This window comes from Petaurus breviceps, unplaced genomic scaffold, assembly GCF_028583685.1.
Source record: "Petaurus breviceps papuanus isolate PSGF00001 unplaced genomic scaffold, PetGlider_PUasm1.0 175, whole genome shotgun sequence".
NCBI lineage: Eukaryota > Metazoa > Chordata > Mammalia > Diprotodontia > Petauridae > Petaurus > Petaurus breviceps.
Genome location: NW_027185764.1, coordinates 7,340,461 through 7,365,550, shown reverse-complemented (window position 1 = coordinate 7,365,550; position 25,090 = coordinate 7,340,461). Strand labels below are relative to the sequence as shown.

At 44.2% G+C, this 25,090-nt stretch overlaps 1 protein-coding gene across 2 annotated transcripts in view; it reads right to left on the bottom strand.

The window, feature by feature from the left end:
- MAP2K3 (mitogen-activated protein kinase kinase 3) overlaps window positions 1–25,090 on the bottom strand; it is an 81,331-nt gene that overhangs the window by 47,244 nt on the left and 8,997 nt on the right. Inside the window, exon 1 of one of the 2 annotated variants that reach the window (XM_069084723.1) lies at window positions 3,311–3,763. The exons of the other annotated variant lie outside the window; for it this stretch is intronic. Within the exon in view, the coding sequence (XP_068940824.1) occupies window positions 3,311–3,326 (16 nt within the window). The 5' untranslated portion in view covers window positions 3,327–3,763. Of the gene's footprint in view, window positions 1–3,310; window positions 3,764–25,090 lie in introns of those variants that run through there. 2 annotated transcript variants of the gene reach the window in all.

Sequence of the window (25,090 nt, the reverse complement as noted above, 5' to 3'; positions counted from 1 at the left end):
TGTTGGTGGAGCTGTGACTCAGTACACCCATTTTGGAATTATGAAAATGAAGTGAAATTTCACTTCGAGGTATATATCTCAAGGGGGTCATTGATAAGAAGCTTAGATGACCTGATGAAGAGTGAAGTAAGCAAATCCAAGAAAACCATTATCTACAATGACTACCACAACTTAATGGAAAGAACAACAAATACAAAACAATCCAAAGTGAAGGTGGTAAAGTTACAAAAAACAAGCAAGGCCCCTAGAAGATATGAGAAGATATCCCCACCCTATCCCTTTGCAGAGGTCCATAAGTATAGAACACTGCATATATTTTCAGACCTTTTTGATGTATTGATCAGTTTTGCTGATTTTTTCCTCCTTTCTCTTTTTTCTTTTTTTTGGGGGGGACGGAGGGGGGAGGCAAGGCAATTAGGGCTAAGTGACTTGCCCAAGGTCACACAGTACGTCAAGTATCTGAGGCCAGATTTGAACTCAGGTCCCTCCTGACTCCAGGGTCAGGGCTATAGTCACTGTTCCACCTAGCTGCCCCTCTTTTTTTTTTCTTCAAAAAATATTATTTGTGGCTCTCTTGGAGAGGTGAGGGATACTGGGAGAAACTTTGGTAACATTAAAAACAAAAGCTATCAATAAAATTATGTTTTAAAAAAGGCGACTGAGGTCAGACAGTTAAAATATAATGATCAAATTTGCCCCCTTTCTACATTGCAAGTATTGGGAGTATAGGTACAGAACACCACATATGATTTTGGATTTGGTTGGTGTGTTGGTAAGTTCGGTGAAATTTGCTTTTTTCCCTTCCTTTTAAAAATTCTTTGTTTAAGGGGAAGACCCTCTGGAAGTGGGGAGGAAGGAGAGAAATACTGGGAAATGCAAAAAAAAAAGTATCAAATTTAAAAAGTTTTAAAAGAGGCTGGGGCCAGGCCATACAAGAACATCAATAAAAACATCCCTGATTGAGCTCAGCCTAGAGCTTAGCACAGTTCCTGGCACAACACATTCTTAATAAATGCTTGCTGATTGACTATTGGTTCTCTTTGGGATTAAATTGGGGAAGATGGAAGGGTGTACAATTCCTCCCTCAAGTCACAGTTTCCTCCAAGCCAGAGGCTTTCCTGCTATTCTTATTGAGGGCTCAGGTTAGGAAGAAGAAACCTGAATGCATGTATGCAGTTGCCCTGGGCCATGAGCCCAAGCCTGGCGCCTGAGAAGTGGGTGGGCAGGCTCTGTCTGACAGCTGGCCTGACTCCCACTCAGCACATCTCAGCAGCATGCGATGAACACTTGGGAGTGTGATGTCAAGGCCATCCCAGCAGCTGTGGGCCTTTACCTTTGGAGGAGGAAACCAGCCCAAAGGAAGCTACCCCTCCCCCTTCCACCTGCTCCCTGCCCCCCATGACTCACCAAGGAGGCCTGCAGAGAAGCAAGGGCAGTGTGCGGTCTTGGCCCTCTCCCAGAGGTAACATGGTACAGGAGAAAGAGCCAGACCTGGGTTTGAATTCTGCCTTCCTCCTGGGCTTCCCGGGTGACTTTAGACAAATCCCTTAACTTTCGAGGGCCACAGTCTCCTAATCTTTAAAAACAGGGGTTTATCTGGTCAGTGGCTGTGGTTTACAGGTAAAGTGAAGAGAGGACTGGACTTGGAATTAGAAGACCTGGGCTCAGGTCCCACCTTTGCCACTTTACTACCTGCGTGACCATGGGTAAATCACAACTTCTCAGGGCCTTAGTTTCTTCATCTGTAAAATGGGGAGTTGGATTACATGGTCTCTTCCAGCTCTAATCCTATAATCCTTCTTTCTCCTCCACTGACAGGTCTCCCACCCTCCCCCCCCCCCCCCCCAAAAAAAAGCACTCAACAATGATTTAAGAGTCATTCTGCTATGCTTCCTAAATCACATGACCTCAAAGGCAAGCACTTCCTCCTTCTGGGCTCCTTTGCAGAGAGGCCTCAGCAGCCTCCCGGCCTTAAGAGATCTATTTACTTCCTCAACTGACAGGTCAATCATCCTTGCCCGTCATCCAAACTACGCACATACTCCCCCGCTATGTCTGGTATCCCAGGTTTCTTGGCATGGGCAATTCACCTCATTGATCCCACCTGGCCCCAATGCATCAGTCAGAGGAAAGCCAGGAGCACAGGGGCAACGTCAGAAAATGCAACTGTTTGACCGGACTGACCTTTGAAACAGCAAGTCTTCCCCAGTGCCCAGGCCACCTGCAGGTAAGGCTCAGGGAAGCTCCACCCCCACCCCCCAGGACCCAAACACTGCAGGTGCAGAACAAAGCCTGAAAGCTTCCAGGGCTCGATTTCCTGCAACTCCTGCCCCATCAATCAACTGCCATTAATTGGCCTCTAGCACAAGCAAAAACCACTAAATAGAAGGCGCTGGGCTTAAGGGAAAAGGATGAAGAGAAGTAGATGTACATCTAGGGAAGAAGGAAGGAGGAGGACGGTCAGGAACCCTAGTGTCCCTGGAGAGAACAGGACCAACTGAGCAACTTCAAAAGAGCTTTGGCTAAGGAAGCACTACAATGAAACTAAAAGTTCCTGCAATGGCCACAGCCCAGAAATGAGTAAATCGGTGTGCTTAAGGGAGTAAGAATGTGTTGCAGCAGTCTTTCAGACAAATGACCTTATCTCCTTGATAGGAACAAGAAAAAAGTTATGCATACCTAAATGGCTAATCACAAGAGAAATCAGGGGGCAGAGGGGCCTATAGACACATGCACATGCCATCTGCATTCAAAACAGGGCAGGAGAAAAGTAATGTTTACAAAAGAGCTCCACCACTGTGCCCATCACCTGTTCCACCTCTGCTGAATCAGGCTAGTGCACTGCAAAGTCTGCCCGTCCCTTCATCCATGCCGGGCCTGCCCCATTCAAGAGAGGGAGGGACCTTGGCTGTTCAGGAAACACCCAAGCTAGCACCCATCCTTGCCCACCAAGTTCCACTTAAAAAAAAATACACTCAGTCTTGCAACCTGGCAAACTGCAGTTTGTTGTTGTTGGGCTGTGTTGTTTTGTTTGGGTTTTTTTTTCCCCTGAAATCATTCCAGTCAACTCTCTACCTACCTACCCAACACAGGCTTTCCAAGCAAATCACTGTCAATACAACATTTGCATTTTCCATTTGGGGGACCTTCTGGGGAAGAGAACGAGCAGGCAACCAATGCCCTGTTACAGCAAAAGTGAAAATGCCACCAAATGAAATAAACCTTGTTTAAATAACTAAACTACACTCGGGCTCCCACCCCTCGCCACCCTACCTCCATTTCCACAGGTTTCCCACATTGCAACATATACCTTGCCTTTTGTCCATGGCTTCCCAGAAATGCAGTAGAGCACCAAGTGCGCCCGGGGGCAGGAGGGGTGGGAAAAGGAGCCTGGGAGTCGAACTCAAAAGCCCCTCCAGCAAAACATCCTCCAGGCTCGCTTCCCACACAGGCACAACAAGCAGAAAAGGTAGGCGCACGGCATAGGTGGATTCTGCCCCCCTGCCCGGCTTCCCGGCTCTCTCCCGACCCAACGCAATGGGCTGGCGGCAGGGTTCCTAATCCTGCAGGCTGGGGCGGAAGGGGCAGGAGCGGAGAATCAGCGAGCTGCGAAAGGTAGACAGGGGGGAGACTCAGGGCTCTCCCTCGGAGGCAGGAGCCGGGGCAGCTGAAGCTGGGCAGTGCCAGCTCAGATTACACTTGAAAGCACAGTTGTAAAAACTGCGGCAGTTAACTAGCGAGTGACGTCAAACAGGAAACTGGCCAGAGGCCAGAAAACATGGAGGCGCTGAAGCACAGGACTGTTTAAAAAAAAGGGGGAACACACACACAGCGAGAGAAAACTTCTGGATCGGAACACGTGTTAGGGAGACTACACTGGGCGCTTCGAAAGGTCTCTTTCTGGAACGTTGCAGCGTCCTGTTTCTAAACTGGCTTGAGTTTGAATTCTCAACACCTAAGCCAGCTTTTGCAACTCTTCTACCCTGTGAAATACCCCCTTTCTGGCACCCTGGGAAATGTACTTCCTGGCCTCCAGGTACTAGTAGAAGCTGCTTGGGTCCATTGCACACAAACCCACGTCAATTCCATCCTACCCCTCCCACTCTCCCACTAGTTTCAGTTGGACTAAAAGTCTGCAGAAAACAGCTTCCCCTTGCCCGCTGCTAAACCCAGTTTGTAAGAGTTCTGAGAAAGCTGGCTAGGTCCCCAGAAAAAAATGCTTCAGGAGCAGAATTCTTTATTTCTTAAAGTGCATGATCCAGCATGACTGTTTCTTTAGCATAATATGCTGGTGCACGAAAAGCAGTCGGCTGTATGTTAATTCCGCATTGGACAGCAGGCACCCACCTCCAAGATGGGATTTAAACTTGGAGAGCTAATGAGGCCAGCCAGGTCAGGCAGTAACTGCCCCTTTTCTAAACTGTGCAAGGTATCTTGCCGCACCCCCGCCCCCCAATCAGTGCTGCTGCTTTCGGAGTTTCTCCAGAAACAGAGAAGGCATTCGGAGCCTGTTCTGCAAGAGAAATTGTGTTTATTTCCCCCTCCTGATGATTCACCTCCCCTATCAGTTTCGGGGCAGCCAGCAGTCCAACCCACAGCAGTGCAACCTGCGTCAAGAGTGAAACTGGAGCCCTTTGGAGGCTGAGAGTACCAGCTGCCAGTGTGAAGAAGTCCAGGCTGCCATGCCAATTTAACAGCTTTGAAAAATACAATTTTAAAAACAAAACACATCAGCCTTGTTTCAAGTGCATCAGAGGCAGGGAGCACTGGGTCACACAGATGCCAAAGGGCCCCGACATTCGTCTGGAGGTGACCAGATCTGCAGTTTAATTGTCCTGAAGGTGCTGTGCAGATCACAGGATCCTAACAACAGAGCAGGACAAACAATGGAAACATCACGCTGTAGACTGCAAGGGCACAGCATGTCCAAAAAAACAATCTGTAGACGAGGGTGGCTAGAGAAAAAAAGTGATGTGGGGCTGGCTTTCAGACACCCATTAGGGTGTGATATGTCTCAGCCCGCAGGTGTCTCCTCTTCATTCTTCTTGCTCAAGCCTCCCCCTTCCTCAAATCAGGCTTGCTTGCAAAGACTTCATGGGAGCAAACCTGGCATGCACATCTCTTGCCAACTGTGTACTCCTGTTTCAAAAGCCAGTAAAACGGAACATATTGGGTACACATATGAAAAGCCAAGGGAGACAGACATTCCAGGAACAGAGTGCGCCAGACAATCAGCTAGAAAAGGGGGCAGTTTAAAACATGCGGCTCTCAACTTCGTGTCTATGAATCTGTGTGTGTTTTTAAATAAGTATTTTTGTCATATTTTTATTTCAATATAATTGGTTTCCTTTTCATCTTGTGCTTTATCTTGTGCATTTAAAAACATCATTCTGAGAAAGAGTCCATAGTCTTCACCAGACTGCCAAAGGGGTCCATGGTACACAAAAAAGTGAAGAACCCCTGATTTACACCAAAGTCCTCTGCTCAGGTTTCTCTAAAATCAGTCTGCTTGCATGTAACTTTGGGCATCACCCAAGATCCAGGAGAATTTAGGTTCCTGGGGGAGGGCACTGGTTGTTAGTCTTTATACCTATACTGATAGCTAGGCAGCAGTAGATAAAAGCACTGGGCCTAGAGTCAAGAAAACCAGAGTTCAAATTCAGCCTCAGACACTTACTAGCTGTATGATCCTGGTCAGAAATGTAACCTGTTTGCCTCAGTTTCCTCAGCTGTAAAATGGGAATAAAAACAGAATTTACCTCCCAGAGTTGTTATGAGGATCAGATGAGACATTTGTAAAAAGTGCTTAGTACAATGCCTGGAACATAGTATGCACTAAATAAATGCTGGTTGCCTTTGGCTCTACCCCTTACCTCTCCCCCCAAGGTACTATAAAAATGCTTGTTCAATGAATAGAGAAATGAATGCATTGAGGCCTGTAAGCCTCAGATTAAGCTGCACAGGTCAAGGATACAGTCTACTCTTTCTCAAGAAGACCATGAGAGTCTAATCTCTTAAGGGATGAAGTCTTAGGAAAGGCAGTCCATTGGAAAACCTGAAGACAATGTAAAAAGTCCTGGAAACAGTCTATACTAGAGGTGTCAAAAAGGCTGAGTGCTGCCCAAATCAAATTAAAATATAAATGGGAAATGTTTAACAAAATAAATAAAAATGTAATAGAACACAGATAATGTTAATATGTGGTTTTCTAAGTCAATATGGGGTTGCAGAGATTCTTAGGTACAGTGTAATGGCCCATTTCTATCTGAGTTTGACACCACTGGTCTACATAGATTGTGTATAAATATTCATCTCTTTGCTAGATTTGTGCTTTTTTTTTTTTGCTTTTTGATGAGGCAGTTGGGGTTAAGTGACTTGCCCAAGGTCACATGGCTAGTTTTTTTGTATCAAGTGTCTGAGGCTGTATTTAAACTCAGGTCCTCCTGACTCCAGGGCCGGCGCTCTAGCCATCACCACTAGATTTGTCTCAGAATTTCTCATACAGAGTCAGACAAGGAAGTATGAAAGATGGTATATTCCTCTCTTGGACAGAACACAGAAAAGCTAGGAGGAAATTCTGCAGCTCCCAGCCCTAGCTTATCCTGGAAGCCCCCAACCTGTCCTCCAGGCTTTCTTTTCTTTGAAGTAATCGGCCTTTTGACAAAGCAGAAAAGTAACTAAATCTACTATCCCCAATATCAGCCAAAGAGGGAAAGTTCTGGGAGGCAATGAATGAGTCCTACTGAACAAGTCCTTGGATCATCACAACTATCACTTGTACAGTGCTTTAGAATTTATAAAGTACTTTACAAATAATATTTCACTGTATCTTCACAACAACCCTGGGAAGTATAGGTGCTGTTATCTCCATTTTTTGTTGTTTAGTCATTTCAGTCATAGCTCACTCTTTGTGACCCCTTTTGGGGTTTTCTTGATTAGAGTGGTTTGTCATTTCCTTCTTCAGTTCATTTTTACACATGAGGAAACTGAGGCCAACAGGGTTAAGCAACTTGCCCAAGGTCACACAGCTAGTGTCTAAGGCCATGTTTGAACTCCAGGCCTGGTGGTCTATCCACTGTACAACCTAGCTGCCCTATCTCCATTTTAGATAAGAAAATGGAGGCAGGCAGGAGTTAAGTGACCTGCCCAGTTTTCAAAAGAATAAGCCATCAGTTTCAGCCTACATACAGAATCTTAGAATTCAGCCTGAGAGATGATCTAGTCCCATCTGCACATTTTTCAGGTGAGGAAACTGAGACCTAGGGAGGTAAAGTAACCCACACAGAGTTATTGTCAGAACCAGAAGAACTCAAGAATCCTGGCTTCCAGACTAGGGTTTTTGCCACCAGACCACACACTAGCCTCTAAAAGAAAAGACTTAGGGACAAAAAACCATGGAAGGAATCCCTGAATCGCAGATGGGATTGGGCCCAGACAACCAGTATCTGAACGGGAATCCCCTTTATAACCTCCGCTAGTCCACTGTGGACACCTGGGATCTCTGCTCAAAGACCTTCAGCGATGGGACACTCATTGTTTCCTAGACCAGCACATTCTACTTCTGGACAGCTCTGACTGTCTCGCCTCCATTGGCATGGCAGCTCCTCGCTAATAGAGATTACTTTGTGCAAGGTCTTTATAGTCCCATCACCTAGCTGGTACCTGAGAGGTATGTGGCTGTTGTTTATCCTTCATTTTCCAACATGACCAATGACATCACAGGTGGGTGAACTGGATGTAAGTGAGGCAGAGCTGCACAAAGCCATCAGCCTCCCTCTCTCTTCCAGAGTCATTTAAGTCCAGTGGCAACAAAAGTCAGGACGACTGGCTATGGCCCAGGGTGCAGTGGGTGACCTTGGTGTCTTCCATGTGTGACCAAGCTTTAAGCACTCCACAGCACCTGCTTGAGTTTCCATCATGGCTCTTAGAACAAATTGTTCTTGCGTGCCCATCCCGCCAGAGGAAGTCTTCACATGCTTAGGGTAGACATCCCCCTAACTCAGCAACAAGCCTGAGGCTTGTTTGTTTCCCTCAGCCTGGTTGAGCCTGTCAGTGGGGATAGTTTTACCCAGGTACAGCCACTCTGCACATGTCTCAGTTTCTTGGAGCCACCAGTGAGAGGTGGGTAAAGGTGGGCACCAAAGGTGGATGAGAAGCCCTGAAAAGGCTCAGCAAGGCCTTACATCAGAGGTGCTGGTCCCCCCTGAGCACCCCATATGCCCCAAGAGAGCCGTAGCCAAAGCTTAACAAATGCTTTTGATTGTGTTGACTTTTTCCCTTTATCTCTAGCTGAAACCTGTCTCTCAACACCTTCACCTGTTGTTCCTACTTCCTCCCTCTGGGGCATGAAATAGAAACAAAATATAATCCTGCTCCACAGGACACTCCAGTTACATTCCAGAAAGGCAGGGAGTCATAGTGGATTTGGAGTCAGGAAGACCTGAGTTCAAATCCCACTTCAGACATTTGATAGCTGCAAGATCCTGGACGGGTCATTCAAACTCACAGAGCCTCAGTTTCCTCATCTAAAGAAATAAGGATAATAAAATCCTCTACTTCAGAAGGGTGGTGTGGGACTTATAAAGTGCTTTCTAGCTGCTGAAGGAAAGATGAGTTCTTGTTTATTTACAATGTCCTTCTAAAGATGAGCTGCCCCAAATTGAAAACATTAGGGGAGATAAGGTCAGACTGAACCCCATGCTTCCACGGTCACTCCCAGGCTGCCTATACTGGGGCCATCCTCTGCATCTCAAACCCATTCCCAATCCCCGGACTCAACCTTGGGTCCCCAGGTTCTGATAAGTGAACTTTCACCTTACCTTGACCAGAACCAGGCCTCCAGGACAATTCACTACTTCTATGGTCTCTATGGGCATGGGTCACCTCCCTCCCCACCCCCTCTCCAGCTCCCTTTAAGTGCAGTCTTGTTTATTAGAATGTTTAAACATTCCCTGAGGACAGGGTCTGTCATATTTGCCTCTGTTAGTGTCCACCATACTTAGGGAGGCTAGGTGGCGCCATAGTGCACAGAGTGCAAGGCCTGGAGTCAGGAAGACTCATGCTCCTGAGTTTGAATCTGGCCTTACTAGCTATATGACCCTGGGTAAGTCACTTAACCTTGTTTGCCTCAGTTTCCTCATCTGTAAAATAAGATAGAGAAGGAAATGGCAAACCCCTTCAGTATCTGCCAAGAAGACCCCAAATAGGGTCACAGAGTAGAACACAACTGGAACTCAACAACAACAAATACTTAAAACAGTGCTTAGCAACAGTAAATACATAAAAACCGCTTCCTCCATCTCCCAAAGATGCTGCATTTAGAGTCAAGACACTTAGGTTCAAATCCCAACTCTGACACTTAATTACCTTAAGCAAGAATCTATGTAAAAAGCTTCCCAAAACTTAAAGGCACTATATATAAATGCAAACTATTTTGTATTACCAACATGCCATTGGGTAAGCCACTCCCTCTCTGGGCCTCAGTTTCCTCATCTATAAAATGAGGAGGGTTAGACCTCTAAGTTCCCTTCTAGCTATAACTCCTATGACCTGAAACTGTTCTGCAAATCAAGTTATTAAGAGTTTTGTAATAATAGCCAGAATTTAATGTCCTGTTTAAATAGGAAAGAAAAAAAAATGAAGTAACAAGAAGAAAAGGTGTTTTCCCAGGTTCATGGAACCCAAGATTCACCTGAGTATAGAGGTCTCCCTCTCCCTCCCAGAAGTCACTGCTCAAAGTGATGCCCAAACCATTCACTGCCCCAGCCTAACCCCCCAAACCAAGCTTTGATGATGATATGGCAAAAGCTGACAGAGGAGCACAGGATGGGAAACCTGGGGGCCTGAGTTTGAGTGTTGGCTTCTCACCTAATTCACTGCTAAGACCTTAGGAAAATGACAAGGCCTGCCCAGCATCACACAGGCAGTGATGGAGGTCACGTCTAAACTCAGGTTTTCGCTCCAAATCTTTCCATCTTTCCATGATACCATCCTGATCCCAATCTTTCCCCATCAGTCTTAGTCTCCGTTTAGTAAGCACTTTCTCAGCAGTGAGGATGCAATGGAAGGCAAAAACACAATCCCCACTGTCATGGGGCTCACATTCTAATGGGCAAATACCTGTATACTATAACATACAGATATACAGCATCAATGGAGGGTGATCTCAAAGGAAATTTGCACTAGCTCTTGGAAGAAGAAGGAGGGCCTAGGAAAGGCATCCTAAAGAAGGTGGGATTTGAACTGAATACAATCAGGGTGAAGCTAGTAAGTGTCTGAGGCCGGATTTGAACTCAGGTCCTCCTGACTCCAGGACTGGTGCTCTATTCACTGCCATCTAGCTTCCTCAGATTTGAAATGAATCTTAAAGGAAGTTAAGGAAGGTGAGAAGTAGAAATGAGGAGCGAGAGCATTCTAGGCCCAAGAAACACTGTGAAAATATACTGTTTGGGGGGATGGAGTGTTATGTTCAAGAAAGAGCAAGAGGACTGTCTGTGTATGATTTATTTACAATTCATGATCAGGGCATCCTAAAAAATGTAGCAGTGTAAGAAGACTGGAAAGATAGGAAAAGGTAGATTGTGAAGGGTTTTAAAAATCAAATCGAATATTTTATTCTCGGTCCTGGAAACAATCCGGAGCCAGTGGAATTTATTTAGGACGTGACATGGTCTGCACCTGCGCTGTGGGCAAATCACCTGGGCAACTGCAGAGAGGATGGACTGGAGCGGGAGGGATTGTGGCAATAGTCCAGCAAGGAGGTGGTGACTGTGTGAGTGGAGAGAAGACGTATAAAAAAGGTGTCACAAAGGAAGAAACAACCATGATTGGCAACTGACCAGGTTGAGTATGACTGAGGAGTTGCAAGCCTAGGTAATCAGGTCTCCCACTGCATGTGGGGTCATCTCCAGTCATCCTGACCTATGTCTTGCCACTGGACCCAGACGGGAGAAAGTGAGGCTGGTGACTTTGCCCAGCCCTCCCTCACTTAAATCCAATTCACTTGCGAGTCATGGCATCACCCTCTTGATGTCATTGGTCCTCTTCAAGAATGAAGGACAAACAATGACAACAATAAGAAAGTCTGAAAGAAGCAAGGGTTGGGGGTGGGGTGGCGGGACATTTACAAAAAGGGGAGATAATGAACTGTGGTTCAGGTTGAGTATGAGATATCTGGGAGACCTCCAGTTCAAGGTGTCCAAGAGGCAGTTGGTGATGTGAGACTGGAGCTGAGAAGAGAAGTTATCAGGTGAGAGAGAAGGGGTGGGGGGAGAGACAGAGACAGAGAAAGAGAGAGAGAGAGAGAGAGAGAGAGAGAGAGAGAGAGAGAGAGAGATAAAGAGAGAAGAAAATTACTTGATCTCCATGGACCTCCTTTTCCTTCTCTATAAAACAAGGAACGGGAAGATCTCAGAAGTTCCTTCCCAGGTCTAACAGCCCTATGATTCTATGGTTTCATTCTGAACTGAGGAATACTTCCACTGTATGGAGGCCTAAGTTATGTAACCAGTTATACCAGATTCAGAGTTGGATCTGGTACCCACAACCCCAAATAGTTTGATTCTGTTCAAGATGAGAAGATGGTCACCTACCTCCATTTGAGCTCCCTAAGAGTGGGGACTTTTTTTCTTTCTTTGTATCCCAAGTGTTTAGAACAATGCCGGGCACATAGTAGGAGCTTATAAATGTTTACTGACTAACTAGTAAAAACTAGCCCCTCCATGAAGAGACACTAGATCATGGACCTGTCTACCCAAGAAAATATCAGCTGAGTCTGATATAACTGTAACAACAGCTGACATTTACACAGACCTTTAAGGCATCACATAGTGTTTGTTTTTATTTCTTAAATAATATTTTATTTTTCCCCAATTACACATAAAAATAATTTTTAACGTTTTTTTTTAAGTTTTGAGTTCCAAATTCTATCCCTCCCTCCCACCCCCAGATGGTAAGCAATCTGATATAGGTTATACATGTGCAATCATTTGCATAGCATTTTGATGTCAACATCTCCTTTGATCCTCAAAGCAACCTGTGAAGGAGATAATACAAAAATATATCTCTATTTTGCTGAAGAAGAAACTGAGGTTACAAGGGGTACGGTGACTTGTCACCAGTCACAAAATTACTACCTGATGGGGCTGGGGATTCAGACTCATGTCATCATACCCCAAGTCCAAAGCCCAGTCTACCATGCCACTGTCGATTCTTAATTATTCATTCAACAAACACTTACTAAATACAAAGACCAAGAGGAGAAAGTTCATGTCCCTGAAGAGCTGACATCTCCTAGCTAGCTGCCTGAGGACTATAACAAATAGATGAACAGCAACCAAAGTTGACCTGTGTGAGAATGTAACCTCTAATGGAATCCCTGGAACCTCTAAGAATTTCAAATTGCCTTCAAAGTTCATCTCAAGTCCTATTTCCTACATAAGACTCCTCCTCCTCTTCCTCTCTTCTTCTTTTCTTCTTCTTCTTCGGCAATCAGGGTTAAGTGACTTGCCCATGGTCACACAGCTACTAAGTGTCTTGAGGCCCGCATTTGAATTCATATCAGCCTGATTCCAGGGCAGGTCCTCTATCCACTGGGCCACCTACCTTCCCCTATAGGTTCCCCCTTTCTTGATACCCCATCCAGGTATTAGTACCTCCTCCCAAAATATGACTTTATATCTATTTTGAATAGAGGCAGGCAGAATGATGTAATGGACACAGATCCAGTCAGGAGCCAGAAAGATCTGAGTTCAAGTTCCATCTCTGATATATAGCACCTGCATGATCCAAGATGAGTCCCTCTATACCTCAGTGCTATGAAATAGTATCAGATTCAAAAAAGAAAGGAGGGTGGGGAGGGACCACTGAACCACACATAAGGATTCCTATAGGACATATATTGACTTAGAAGCAACTTTATGTTCAAATGTATTCTGTTTATTTTTTATTATTATTGTTTCCCAATTGCATTTTAATCTAGTGCAGGTTGAGGAGTTTACTCTTAGAGAAGGTGACAACCTGCATCTGTAAAGGGAGTTACCACAACTGGGAGTAACCTATACCAACGAAATTCTAAGTCTAGTCCCTACCTCCTATGTACAAAGTGTCCTGAAAGTATTTCATGCAGTTTTAAGATTTAATAACTTCAAAGTTTCAATACTGCAAACTTACCAAAAAAAAATTTGAAAGTTTATTTACATTTATTTTACATGGGGCAGTTAAATGGTACAGTAAATAGAGCAGCAACCCTGGAGTCAGGAGGACCTGAGTTCAAATCTGACCTCAGACACTTACTAGCTGTGTGATCCTGGACAAGGCACTCGATCCTGATTGTCTCCCCAAAAATTATTTTACACTTATTTAGTTTTGTGAATTTGGAAATGAATTCTTAATTTAGCAGGATGGAGTACAATGTCATTGGGTATTATACTATTGGTACTATAGATTTCTAGGTAACTGCTGGATCAGTAGAGAAGGTTCTCCACCATCAGACTTTTCCTTGGAGGGTCACATCAAACCTTTCATGCCCACACCCAAACTTCATTTTTTGGATGATCTTAAGGGTAGGTTTACAAATGCAATCCTTTCAGTCACTGAGTGGCAACTGATAGTTTTTACAAAGCTCAAAAATCAACTGGAGTAAAACTAAGCACAAGATGGTGGTTATGTTGAATATTAATAAAAAAATATATCAACATTTTAAAATGTAAATAATTAGCCTTTCATGGTTTTTTTAAAAACTGGCAGCATTTTATACATAATTACATCTTTAAACTGCACTAAAACTTTTGGGACATGCTGTAATTTAATATATATTTACTTTTGGGGGGAGGGGGAAGATAGGGCAGTTGGGGTTAAGTGACTTGCCCGAGGTCACACAGCTAGTTTTTGTGTGTGTGTATGTGTTAAATGTTTGAGGCTGGCTTTGAACCCAGGTCTTCCTGACTCCAGGGCCAGTGCTCTATTCACTGCACCACCTAGCCACCCCTATTTTATATATATTTAAATGTGTATGACATTGACCTTGCCTTATTAAAATAATGTAAGCTCTTTGAGGGCAGCAATGGCTTCCTGCTGATTTTGGTTTCCTGAACCTGAACACCTACATTGCCTGGAAATATGATCCTTCTCCTCCTGAGGATAATAAATACTTAGATCCTGATTAGATGTGCAAACTGATTTTAGGAGAGAGTATTAACCACTGGGGGAGTCAGTAATGGATTCAACTTAGCAGGTGCTACCTGGGCAGTTCCTCATCTATAAAATGGGCCAGAGAAGGAAAATGACAAACCACCCCAGCACTCTTACCAAGAAAACCCCAAACAGGATCATGAAGAGTCAGAACATGATTGAAATGACTCAACAGTAAAGAATTCTGAGAGACAATGGTGAGGAAGCCTGCATTTCAGGCATGGGGGTCAGTCAGCCTGAGTTCAGGGATTAGTTAGGAAGCCAGTCTGGTTGGAATACACAATGTATGGAAGGAGATCACATGAGAGAAGATGAAAAGGCAGTTTGGAACAACACTGTGGAGAAACTCCTCAGCCTGGCATTGAAAGCCAAGGAGTTTGTATTTTAGCCTGGAAGGAATAGGAAATCACTGAAGGATTAACTGATCTTCAGGTTATCTACACTCCTGTCCTGTCATTAGGTGTGTGCTTAGAGAATGCAGTCAAATTCTCATACTGACTTAAGCCAAACATACTAACAGAAGGTAAATTAATTAAATAAAAGTCAGATATATGTTGATAGATTTCAATATCCTCCAAGATCACAAATAACAATAACTCCAAGATCACGAAAATTATTTTGGTCCATAGTTTCAAAAGTTGATTATATAATTTCCATCTCCCTCTGCTTTCTTTTGATCAATTTTCAAGGAAGTCTCTATTTAGGAGAGTGGGGACCATAAATGTGTCTGCTTGTGTCTGTCTTGATCCCATATTCCAATGGGGTCAAATCAAATAGAAACAGGAACCACTAATTCATATAGAAGGATCCCTGCTCCACATATGAGCTTGGTTTTAAAATGTAATGTTCTCTACATTTGATTGTATTTCTATTTATTTTGTTAAAGACTTCCCAATTCATGGGGTGGCTAGGTGGCACAGTGAATAGAGCACTGGCCCTGGAGTCAGGAGGACCTGGGTTCAGATCTGGCCTCAGACACTTAACACACACACAAAAAACAAACTAGCATTGTGACCTTGGGCAAGTCACTTAACCCCAATTGCCCTCCAAAAAGCAAATAATAATAATAATTTTTAAAAAAGACTTCCCAATTAAATCTGATCTGGCTCAGCTGCACTCAGGAGTGTTGTGGGCCCAGGGGGACCTGAGTGTCTGACACCTCTGCAGGAGACAAAAGCTCAAGTTCTTTGAACCTACTGACCTGAGGAGCTGTAAAAGGTGTCAGTGATAAGGAGGGTAAATGCCAGAAGAAAAAGTGTGCAGCCTAATGATTTCTGAAAACTATTTAGGCTAGACCAGACAGAAATCTGGAAACACAAAAGCCACCCAGACAGAACAGTAAGAACTAACAGATGTCTGTTTAGCAGCATCAACAACCCCTAGGAAACAAAGCTCCCCTGGCAACCGAAAATCTTATAATAGCTCCCATTGATCAAGCACCTTATGTAGTTTTACTTCCATGTTCTAAATGAGGCTGCTGAAGCTCCAAGTGGTCTTAGGTCACTTGTACCAGCTCACAGCAAGTGAGCAAGGGGCAGAGCTGAGACTCCAAGCCAGGTAGGGTCTTTTCAGCACCCCTCTCCAAATCTGGATGGGGGGAAGGGTTACCTTCACCAGGAAGGCTGTTCAACAGATGGGCAAACAAAAGCCCTTCTGTAGAAGTGCAAAGAATTCCCAAGTTGCTGCACAGAGCTCAGAAGGAACGTCCTGTCAGCATACAAGACCAAGGCTGCTGGGTAGGATCGAGATTTTCCTATTAGAACATGCACAAGAACACTTGGTCAGGGCCAGCTTGCTCCAAATCCCATCCCCCATCTACATTCCAGGCTGCAGGGCACCCCAATGAGCCAGCTCCTCCACACAGTACGAGAGGGCGTGTGCGTGTTGTGCGTGCATGTGCACACACGTACATGTATGGTGTAAGCACATGCGTGTAACGTCTATCGTGCATGCATTTGCACAGGCACAATGTTTCACCAGTTTTGAAATGGAAACCACAGCTCTCCCACAAGGGAACTGAAAAATGTCCTGGCTTTGGATTGCACTTAGAAACATGGGTTCCCCTCTGCAGGTTTTAGGCCTCCTGCATGGCTGCAGAGCTGGGGAGAGGGGCTGGAGACAAACCCCAAGGTAACCAGAGGGTAACTAAACATTCTGCTCTGTCAGGTTTGAAGCTCCTTGTCCCCTTGCTAGCGAGGAGGCCTGCACTTAAAAGCTGGGCTCTCATAAAGGTGGTGTGACTGCCTGCCCAGGGTGAGAGCTGAAAAGCAATGCCCCAGAATCCTCCTGCTAGCTAGCTGCCTCCACCCTGCTTCGGTGGCCACAGAATGGAACATTCCTGGAAAAGGACCATAAGCAAAACAAAAACCCCAAACTCCCAGGCATATGCAAGGCAGCAGGCCCCCTGGCCTCTAACTAGAACTGGTAAGAAAACAGCTGTCTTTGGACAAGCTCTCTGGTCCTGAGGCTGGCTGACTGCAGACGGCTTCATAAGGAGTTTGCACAAGCAAGTAAGAGCTAGGTGTGTGGTTTTACCAGATAACACAACATCTCGAGTGCATGGAGCCTGGCCTGAGGCATGGAGCCAAGCATAGCAGCAATCCACTGGAGACAGACACTCTCCCCAAACACTGCAGCCTTCTCCCAGGGGACCCTCCCAGGATTCCTCTGATGGACCTCATTCTCCCTGTTTAATTAGAATCCGAGCATATTAGAGCTGTCTGGCTGCAGGCAAGGCCCTGCCCATTCCAGGCAGACTGCTAAGAGGGAAATGATTTATTCAGTCAGAACCTTCAAGTGCTGTTTTGTTGGAAAGAAAAGCTACAAACTGGTCACACTTGGTTTTCCACAGAACATATTTATGCAACTACCAGTAAGGAAAATCAGACTGAGGATGAGTTCTTGAGAAGCTCTTGGGAAAGCTTGTGGCTTCACCTATAGACATGACCCAAATCAGTTCCCACAAAGAAAGGCAAATTCTCCTTCCAGTGATTAAGCACCATCGGGCAGAATGGGCCTTTACCTGCTAGGAAGGGAGGGAAGGTTCTTCCCGACATGAAGTTCTCCTACAGGACAGCACTTCCAAAGCAGATCTATTGTTGTGACCGATGCAATGATCAGCCATGATTCCAAAGGATAGAGAATGAAAGATTCTGCCCACCTCCTGACAGACGGGGGCTAAGACCCAAACTACAGAAGGAGGACATTTATGGACACAGACTAGGTGGGAATTTGTTTTCCTTGGCCATGCACATCTGACATAATGGTTTGTTTTCTTTTTTTTTTTCCTTTCAAACATGAAGGGAAAGCAAAGGAATGCTTGTTAACTGAGAAACATAATAAAATAAAAAGATTTCTGAAAACCCAGATCTGTTCAAATCAGCACCGCAGCACATTTCTGTCACTTATTAGCTGTATAACCTTTAGCAAACACTTATCTGACCTTCAGTTTTCTCATCTGTAGAACAGGGTTAACATCTCTCCTTCCTACCACCTCACAGGCTTGTTCTATGGACCAAAGGAGATAATATCTGAACAGGGGGAAGTACTTTGAACAACAAACTAACAGGCAAATGTAAAAAGGTAACTGGTACTATTCATCAATCAATCCACAAGTATTCATTAAACATTAGGGGGCCAGAAACTGTGCTGGCACTTGGGATACAAAAACAGAAGAGAGATAATACCTGCCCTGAAGGAATTTACACTTTATTCATAATTTACATTTTGGGATTACCAAGCAGGCACCAAAGAGAAGATATGGGAATCAATGACAGAATTTATTTTAAATGGGAAGAGACCTAATTATAACATCTTCAAGGTGAGAAAACACTTGATAGAAAGTTTCAGGGCTGGGGAACTTTCAGCCTCAAGGCCCTGTCACCCTCTAGGTCCTCAAGTGCATTCCTTTGACTACAGAACAAATCCCCATAAGAATGGGATCTGTTGGGGTGGCAAGGTGGTGCAGTGAATAGAGCACCAGCCCTGGAGTCAGGAGAACCTGAGTTCAAATCTGGTCTCCGACACTTAACACTTACTAGCCATGTGACCTTGGGCAAGTCACTTAACCCCAACTGCCCTGCCTTCCCCTATCAAAAAAAAAAAAAAAGAAAAAGAAAAGGATTTGTTCTGTGAAAACAAACCATTCATCGGTTTATCCAAGATGACAGGTAGTAGCAGGGAAGGGACTAGAGTACAGGTCTCTGGGAACTCAGGGCAGAGTTTTGCCCACCACAGAGTGCCCACTGAATCCCAAGAGATTTTTGCCTCAGTAACTCTGAGCTGCAGAATTCTGCTTTCCCCACATTTCTCCTCTTTGATATACCTGGGTTTCTTGCTCCCTCTGCTCTGATTAGAAAAGGGGGTGAGGAGAGGTCCCACTCTTTGTTCTAAAGCCACCAATTGCAGATGCCTGGTCCTCAGAAAAATGGCAGCTCTTGGGGATCTACAATTTTCTCATCATGTCTGGCAGCTAGCATCCCTGCGAAATACAATACAGGTACCCAGCTGGGCTTCTTAAGCCCTTAAACCACAGGAGGGGAAAAAGAAGGAGAGTCCCTACATAGCCTCACTCTGACTCAGCTCCCCGGACCCACAGGCTGACATTTGACCACACAGCTTCAAATGAATTTTTGGAGGCAAACCCAATACAACTCCCATGCACATACACACCTAATGTACATTATGTTCCAAATATCTTCATCCCAAAAAAGAGTGGATTTGGAGGGCTGGCAAAACTTATCAAGCACAGATAAATGCATAACACCAAAACACAAACCTATTCACTTTTCACCATGTAAAAACAAAACAAAACTTTTTTTTTAAGCCAGGAAGGTACAAACTCATGTGGATAGAGCTTTCCAAGAGACATCTTTTGACCAGCACATGCTCATAATCCCAGCCTTTCGGAGTCACCCACCTGCTGCAAGAAATGTGGTTCTGAAACAAGCGAAACTTCCCTGCCAGAAAAATGTTTTTAATTAAAACAACAACAAACCCTGCCATCCCAAAGGCCATCTGCCAAATACACACTGAGTAACTTTCTCACTAACCAAAGGTAATGGGAAAGGGTTAGAGGAAGGGGGGGGGGGGGGAGGGAGAAGAGGCGGAGACATTCCTGGAGAAATTCTGACTTCTTTTGCAGAAAAGGCCCCTAGATTTCAGAAAAGCCTCCCAAATGGCAGAATGACACTCTCTATCCCCTATACATATACAAAGAGAGCCACCTGGCAAATACATACACACATACATACACACACACACACCAGCATAGATTTGTTTGTTTAAATGCTTTCATCTAGTCCTGGACCCTCTGGGGTAGAAGGCTGGGAGAGAGCCCATAATGAGGACCTTCTCAGCAAGAGCACACACCCAGTGGGAATACTGCCAAGGACCATACTCAAAGAGAGCAAACAACTCTACCTAGCCCTGCTTCTTTTGTCCTTCCATTTTAAATCAGGGAGGCCAGTTCCCTGTTTCAAGGGGAGAAGGGCATTGTTCATTCCCGACCGCTGGGCATCAGAGTAAAAACTCCAGCAGTGGGCTAAGACAGCAAAGAGGGGTGGGAGGGGGGCTGAGCTGCCCTTCCACATACCCCTTATGAAAGCTCCTAATCCAGCAGTTTGGAGCTTATTGTATTTGTCTCTATTCAGGTCCTGCCATAGAACAGGAATAGAGGGGGAGAATAGAGAATAAATCTGATCTCCCCTCCCTTTATTTCTTCTCTCTGTAGGAACTTCAGCTCCTATAGTTTGACTATCATGTAAAAGAATGAGAGGTTTCTTTTGGCCCACCCCTTTTCTGGGACCTTTAAGAAATATTATCATTTTTCCCCAATTATAAAAAATCTATTTTCTCTCCATTTCACATCCCAACCTCTGTCAAACTGAGAAATGTTTATCTTCTTAGTTTCTTAATAAAATTTATCAAGCCACTATTTATATTTTTACGTATTTCTTTGTTACACTGACAGGTAAAACATCAGTAACAGTTACTTTGCTTTAAAAAAAATAACTGCACAGAAGAAAACATTCAGTTCCAAATCTCTTGATAACATGAATGTGGCAGAATATTCTCTCATCAGGACAAAAAGGTGTCCCCTGCATGTGTTCCATGTGTGCAGGGCGCATGCATACACCTACACACACACACATCATCTAGCTAACTGCCCTGATCACTGTCACCTACATCCCAATCCTAGCCACTCCAGTCCAATGGCTCATGGCACTAGACCAGAACTCAGAGAGCAGCAGGAAACACGGTGCCTCTAAGGACAAATCACTGAGTTCTTGATTCCTACTGTTTCTCACTGGAAATTGGTTTCTGGCTACCATGCCCTGAGCCCCTGATTTCTTCTTGTATGTGGGCCCTGTATCCCACTGTGTGACTACCAATGACCCACCTACCTGGAGAAAAAAAAATCTGTTGCTTAAAAGGCTGAGATTTCTGAGTGGCTAATTGGCACAGTGAATAGAGCACCTGCCATTGAGTCAGGAGGACCTGAGTTCAAATCTGACCTCAGACCTTGGGAAAGTCACTTAACTCCAATTGCCCTGCCCTCCCCCCTCCAAAAAGCAAAAAAAAAAATTTGGGATTTCAAAGGCTATACACAGAGGCCTTGGCAGCTCCTTAACTTAAGGGACAGAGATCAGATTTTTTGCCAAGAACAGGACTTGGCACCTTCAACTTAGATGACCTCCTTCCATATGTGTGCCTCACCCTGTAAATCATTAAAGAGATCTCCCGGAAGCTGCCAGGAAAGGGACAGGGTGCTCTGCTGAAGGTCCCAAGTCCTGCTCTTGGCAAACATCTGATTTCCATGGGGGGAGAGAAGGGAGGGGAAAACACTCCTTGACAAGATCTCAAGATCCTGTCCAAGGCTCCAGGGGTAGTCCTGCCCTAACTTTTTCTGGTCCCACTGGGAGCCCGAGATCCCAGTCGTGGTGCTTCTAACCATGCCTCCTGCAGCAGCCAGCCTCTCCTGTCACTGGGCTCTGGTGAACTGTAGTCACACTCTCTGAATTGGAAGCCGAGGATATCATTTTGCAGGGCCAGCAGTCATCCGGACTCTGATCAGCCTTCAAGCAGCTGCCTAACCAAGCCTGCAGGTGCAATACAATATCCTGCCTCTGTCAGACAATGGTCCCACGCAGAACATGCTCGCTTCAAAAGGCTAGTCCTGGCATGTCTGGCTCACACTTCTGGTCAATCCTTGGCAAGCTGCAAGATTCTGGCCAAACCTGAGCACCCAGAGCTATGGAATGCTAGAAAACTCTGGTCCCAGCAAGGAGTGGTGGGGCAGGACAGAAACCAGAAGGACAGAATTAAAGGATAAAGGAAAGCAGCATCTCAAAGACACACGCACAAAAGGAAAGGAATTCCTTTCTAGCACCCATCCCCAAAGCTCCCATCCAGGAATTCCATCCTTAATGGGCTATTTACTTAAAATAAGCTCAATGAGTCAACACTATGATGTGGTTACCAAAAAAAGCTGATTCGATCCTATGCATAAAGAGAAATATAACACCCAGAAACAAGTAGGTGAGAATTTGTCCAGACTCTTCTGGTCAGACTACAAATGGAATGTGGCATCTCTTCCGGAGCAAATCAGCCTAAGAGAGCTACTGACAAATTGGAGTGAGAAAAGAGGATGGTCCCCAGCAAAGAATCTGGAAACCGTGCTTCACACAAACGAGGGAAGGAAGATATTGTCAAGAAAGATGGCTTCAGGGGACGGTTAGATGGTGCAGTGAGTAGAGTGCCAGCCCCGGAGTCAGGAGGACCCGAGTTCAGATCCCACCTCAGACACTTAACACTAACACACACACACACACACACACACACACAAAACCTAGCTGTGTGACCTTGGGCAAGTTACTTAACCCCAATTGCCCTCCAAAAAGCAAAAAAAAAAAAAAAGAAGCATGGCTTCAGAGCTCTGATCAATGAAGGGACCAGGCCTGTCTTCAGAAGAGAAACAAGGAAGCCTGCTTCCCACCTCTTAGCAGAGAGGAGATGACCACCAACCAAGTGCAGAATGAAACACATTTTCAGACATCCAATGTTTTGCTTGAATATACTTGTTACAATGACTCCACATGTATAACCTATATCAGATTGCTTGCCATCTTGGGGAGGAGGAAAGGATAAAATTTAGAATTCAAAATCTTATTAAAAATGAATGTTGAAAACTATCTTTACATGTAATTGGAAAAATACTATTTAGAAAAGAAAAGAATATACCTGTTACAAGGGAGGACTTCTATGGGTGGGAGAAGAGAAGACTTACCGGGTAGTAACAGGGATGCAGAAAAAAAAATTAACCCAGATACAATGAAATACTCTTTAAAATACAAAGTAGAGAGCAAAAGGAAGGTCAGAAAGGGACACAGACAAGCAGGACAGTTACTAACCTGTTAAAGTTAATAAATGTCATGTAAAAAACAAACTATTGTTACAGAAATTTATAGTTTCATATCCTATTCTCTTTTCTGTTTTTTTATTGAAATATTCATGTTTGTTAAGTTCATAATAAGAAAGAAAATTTCTATTTTAAAAAGCAAATGAATGGAATAAATCAAGCTGTTTAACTCAGAGGGAAAACAATTCCTGATGCCCACCCCAGAGACAAATATGTGAAATTTATCTTCAAACACGTGAAGTGCTACCGCCTGGGAGAGGAAGTGGGTTAATTCTATGTAGTAATGAGGGGGGACTAGGACCGAGAGGTAGAAGTTACAAAGATGAGCTGAATCTAAGATGAGAGAGGGAGACAGAGACAGAGAGAAGTAATGCTAGAAAATAAAACCAATTTTTTCAAGTGAGCAAAGAGAACGAATACAATTCAATTTAAATTCAGAGTAGAACAAATGAATCTGCTAAAGTACCAAGAGTAAAAGAGAGGTAAAAACAAACCAAAGAGGAGAAATTGAAAGATTATATTCAGGTGGATAAATAACACACTCAAAAAAATTAAGTTATAAATGGAAATGTTACAAAAATCATTGTTTTTTGTTGTTCGGTTGTTTCAGTCATGTCCCACTCTCCATGACCCCATTTGGGGTTTTCTTAGCAAAGATGAATAGAACACCGGCCCTGGAGTCAAATCTGACCTCAGACACTTAACACAAAACTAGCCATGTGACCTTGGGCAAGTCACTTAACCCCAATCACCCTCCAAAAAGAAAAAAAAAAAGATACCAGAGTAGTTTGCCATTTCCTTCTCCAGCTCATTTTGCAGATGAGGAAACTGAGGCAAACAGGGTGAAGTGACTTGTCCAGTCACACAGCTAGGTGTCTGAAGCTGGATTTGGACTCAGGTCTTCCTGACTCCAGGGCCTGGGCTCTATCCACTGTGTCACCCAGCTGCCCCAAGAAAATCTTAAGATCAAATAAAAGAAAATCTTGAAGCATTTTTTTAAAATCACATAAGTATTAGGGAACATGAAAAAGTTCCAAGGAAAGAGATTTCAGCTCAGTACAAGGACAAAGCCTCCCAATATTTAGAGCAGTGGAACAATGTAATGGAATGCCTTAGATAAAGGGGGCTCTCTCAATCACAGAAAGCAATGGAGCAGAAGTTGGGTGACCACTGAGCAGGGATACTGCAGTGGGGAAGTAGGGCTCCAAGGTTATGCCAGATGTTCCGATGTCTCCTGAACTCTGGCACTGTTTGATTCTGTGAACCTGTGTACAAAGCCTTCAGACCTTGGCCAAAAATGGTTCATAACCTCACTAACCCATTATAAACAACACTGTAAAATCATGAAACTTTATGGTAACATCTTCTGACCAACTGCTTACTTGTAACACTGACAACATTTTCCCTGAAGAGTTGACTGTCCCTAGAACATCGTATCAAAAAACATCCTATTTCCTTAAAAGCAGTTAAGGATCTTACATGAGATATGCCCAAAGAACATCCAGTTCTCAAAGAAATTACAATCTACAGCAGTGAAGGAGACAAAATGTAGATGCATGATACAGAGTACATTTGCTAGGCAGCATGTGAGTAAAGGCAAGACGTGCCTTTATAAGTGATACCTAAGTGTGTGTGTTGGGGGCAGAGTAAAAAGAGTAACCTAAATAGAGCAGAATTAGTCAAAAGCTTCTTTGAGGTCTCAGAGGGAATCATGAACATTATTTGTTAGCTGTTGGACTGGCTGACTTGCATGAACTGGTAGAAGAGAAAAAAGGAGGGAGAAGGGTATTCCAAGAGGAAGGAAAAACTGAGTTAAGGCACTGGGGACATGGGACTTAGTGAGTTGTGTGCAGATGACCTTGACTGAATGGAGAAGCCATAGTGGGAAATGGTCCATGATAACATTAGAGGGAAGCACCTGATAATGTGTTTCCAATACAAGAAGAAAGAATAATGGACTATGAATCAATAGCTAAGTTCTACTCTTACCTTCAAGAATTACTTAGCTAGCTTCATGACCTTGGACAAGTCTTTTCACCTATAAAATGACAGGGTTAGACCTGACACTCTCTAAGCTCCATCTCACACTCATTCTAAGGGAAACCTATGATTTTTGCTAATATAAAATCCCTCCTGGACTGAAAGAATCCCTTGGTGATAGCATGCCTTGCGGAAACAGCTCTGACTCTGGAGTAAGAGAAAATGGGTTCAAATTCTGCTTCTGATGCTTACTATATTTATATTACTATCATTAAGTGACTTAGGAAGTCACTTAATTTCTGGGCCTCAGTTTCTTCATATATAAAATTAGGAGATTGAAGGGGCAGCTAGGTGACGCAGTGAATAGAGCACCAGCCCTGGAGTAAGGAGGACCTGAGTTCAAATCCGACCTCAGACACTTTAACACTTACTAGCCATGTGACCTTGGGTAAGTCATTTAACCCCAATTGCCCTGCCTTGCCCCCTCCAGGAAGGAAGGAA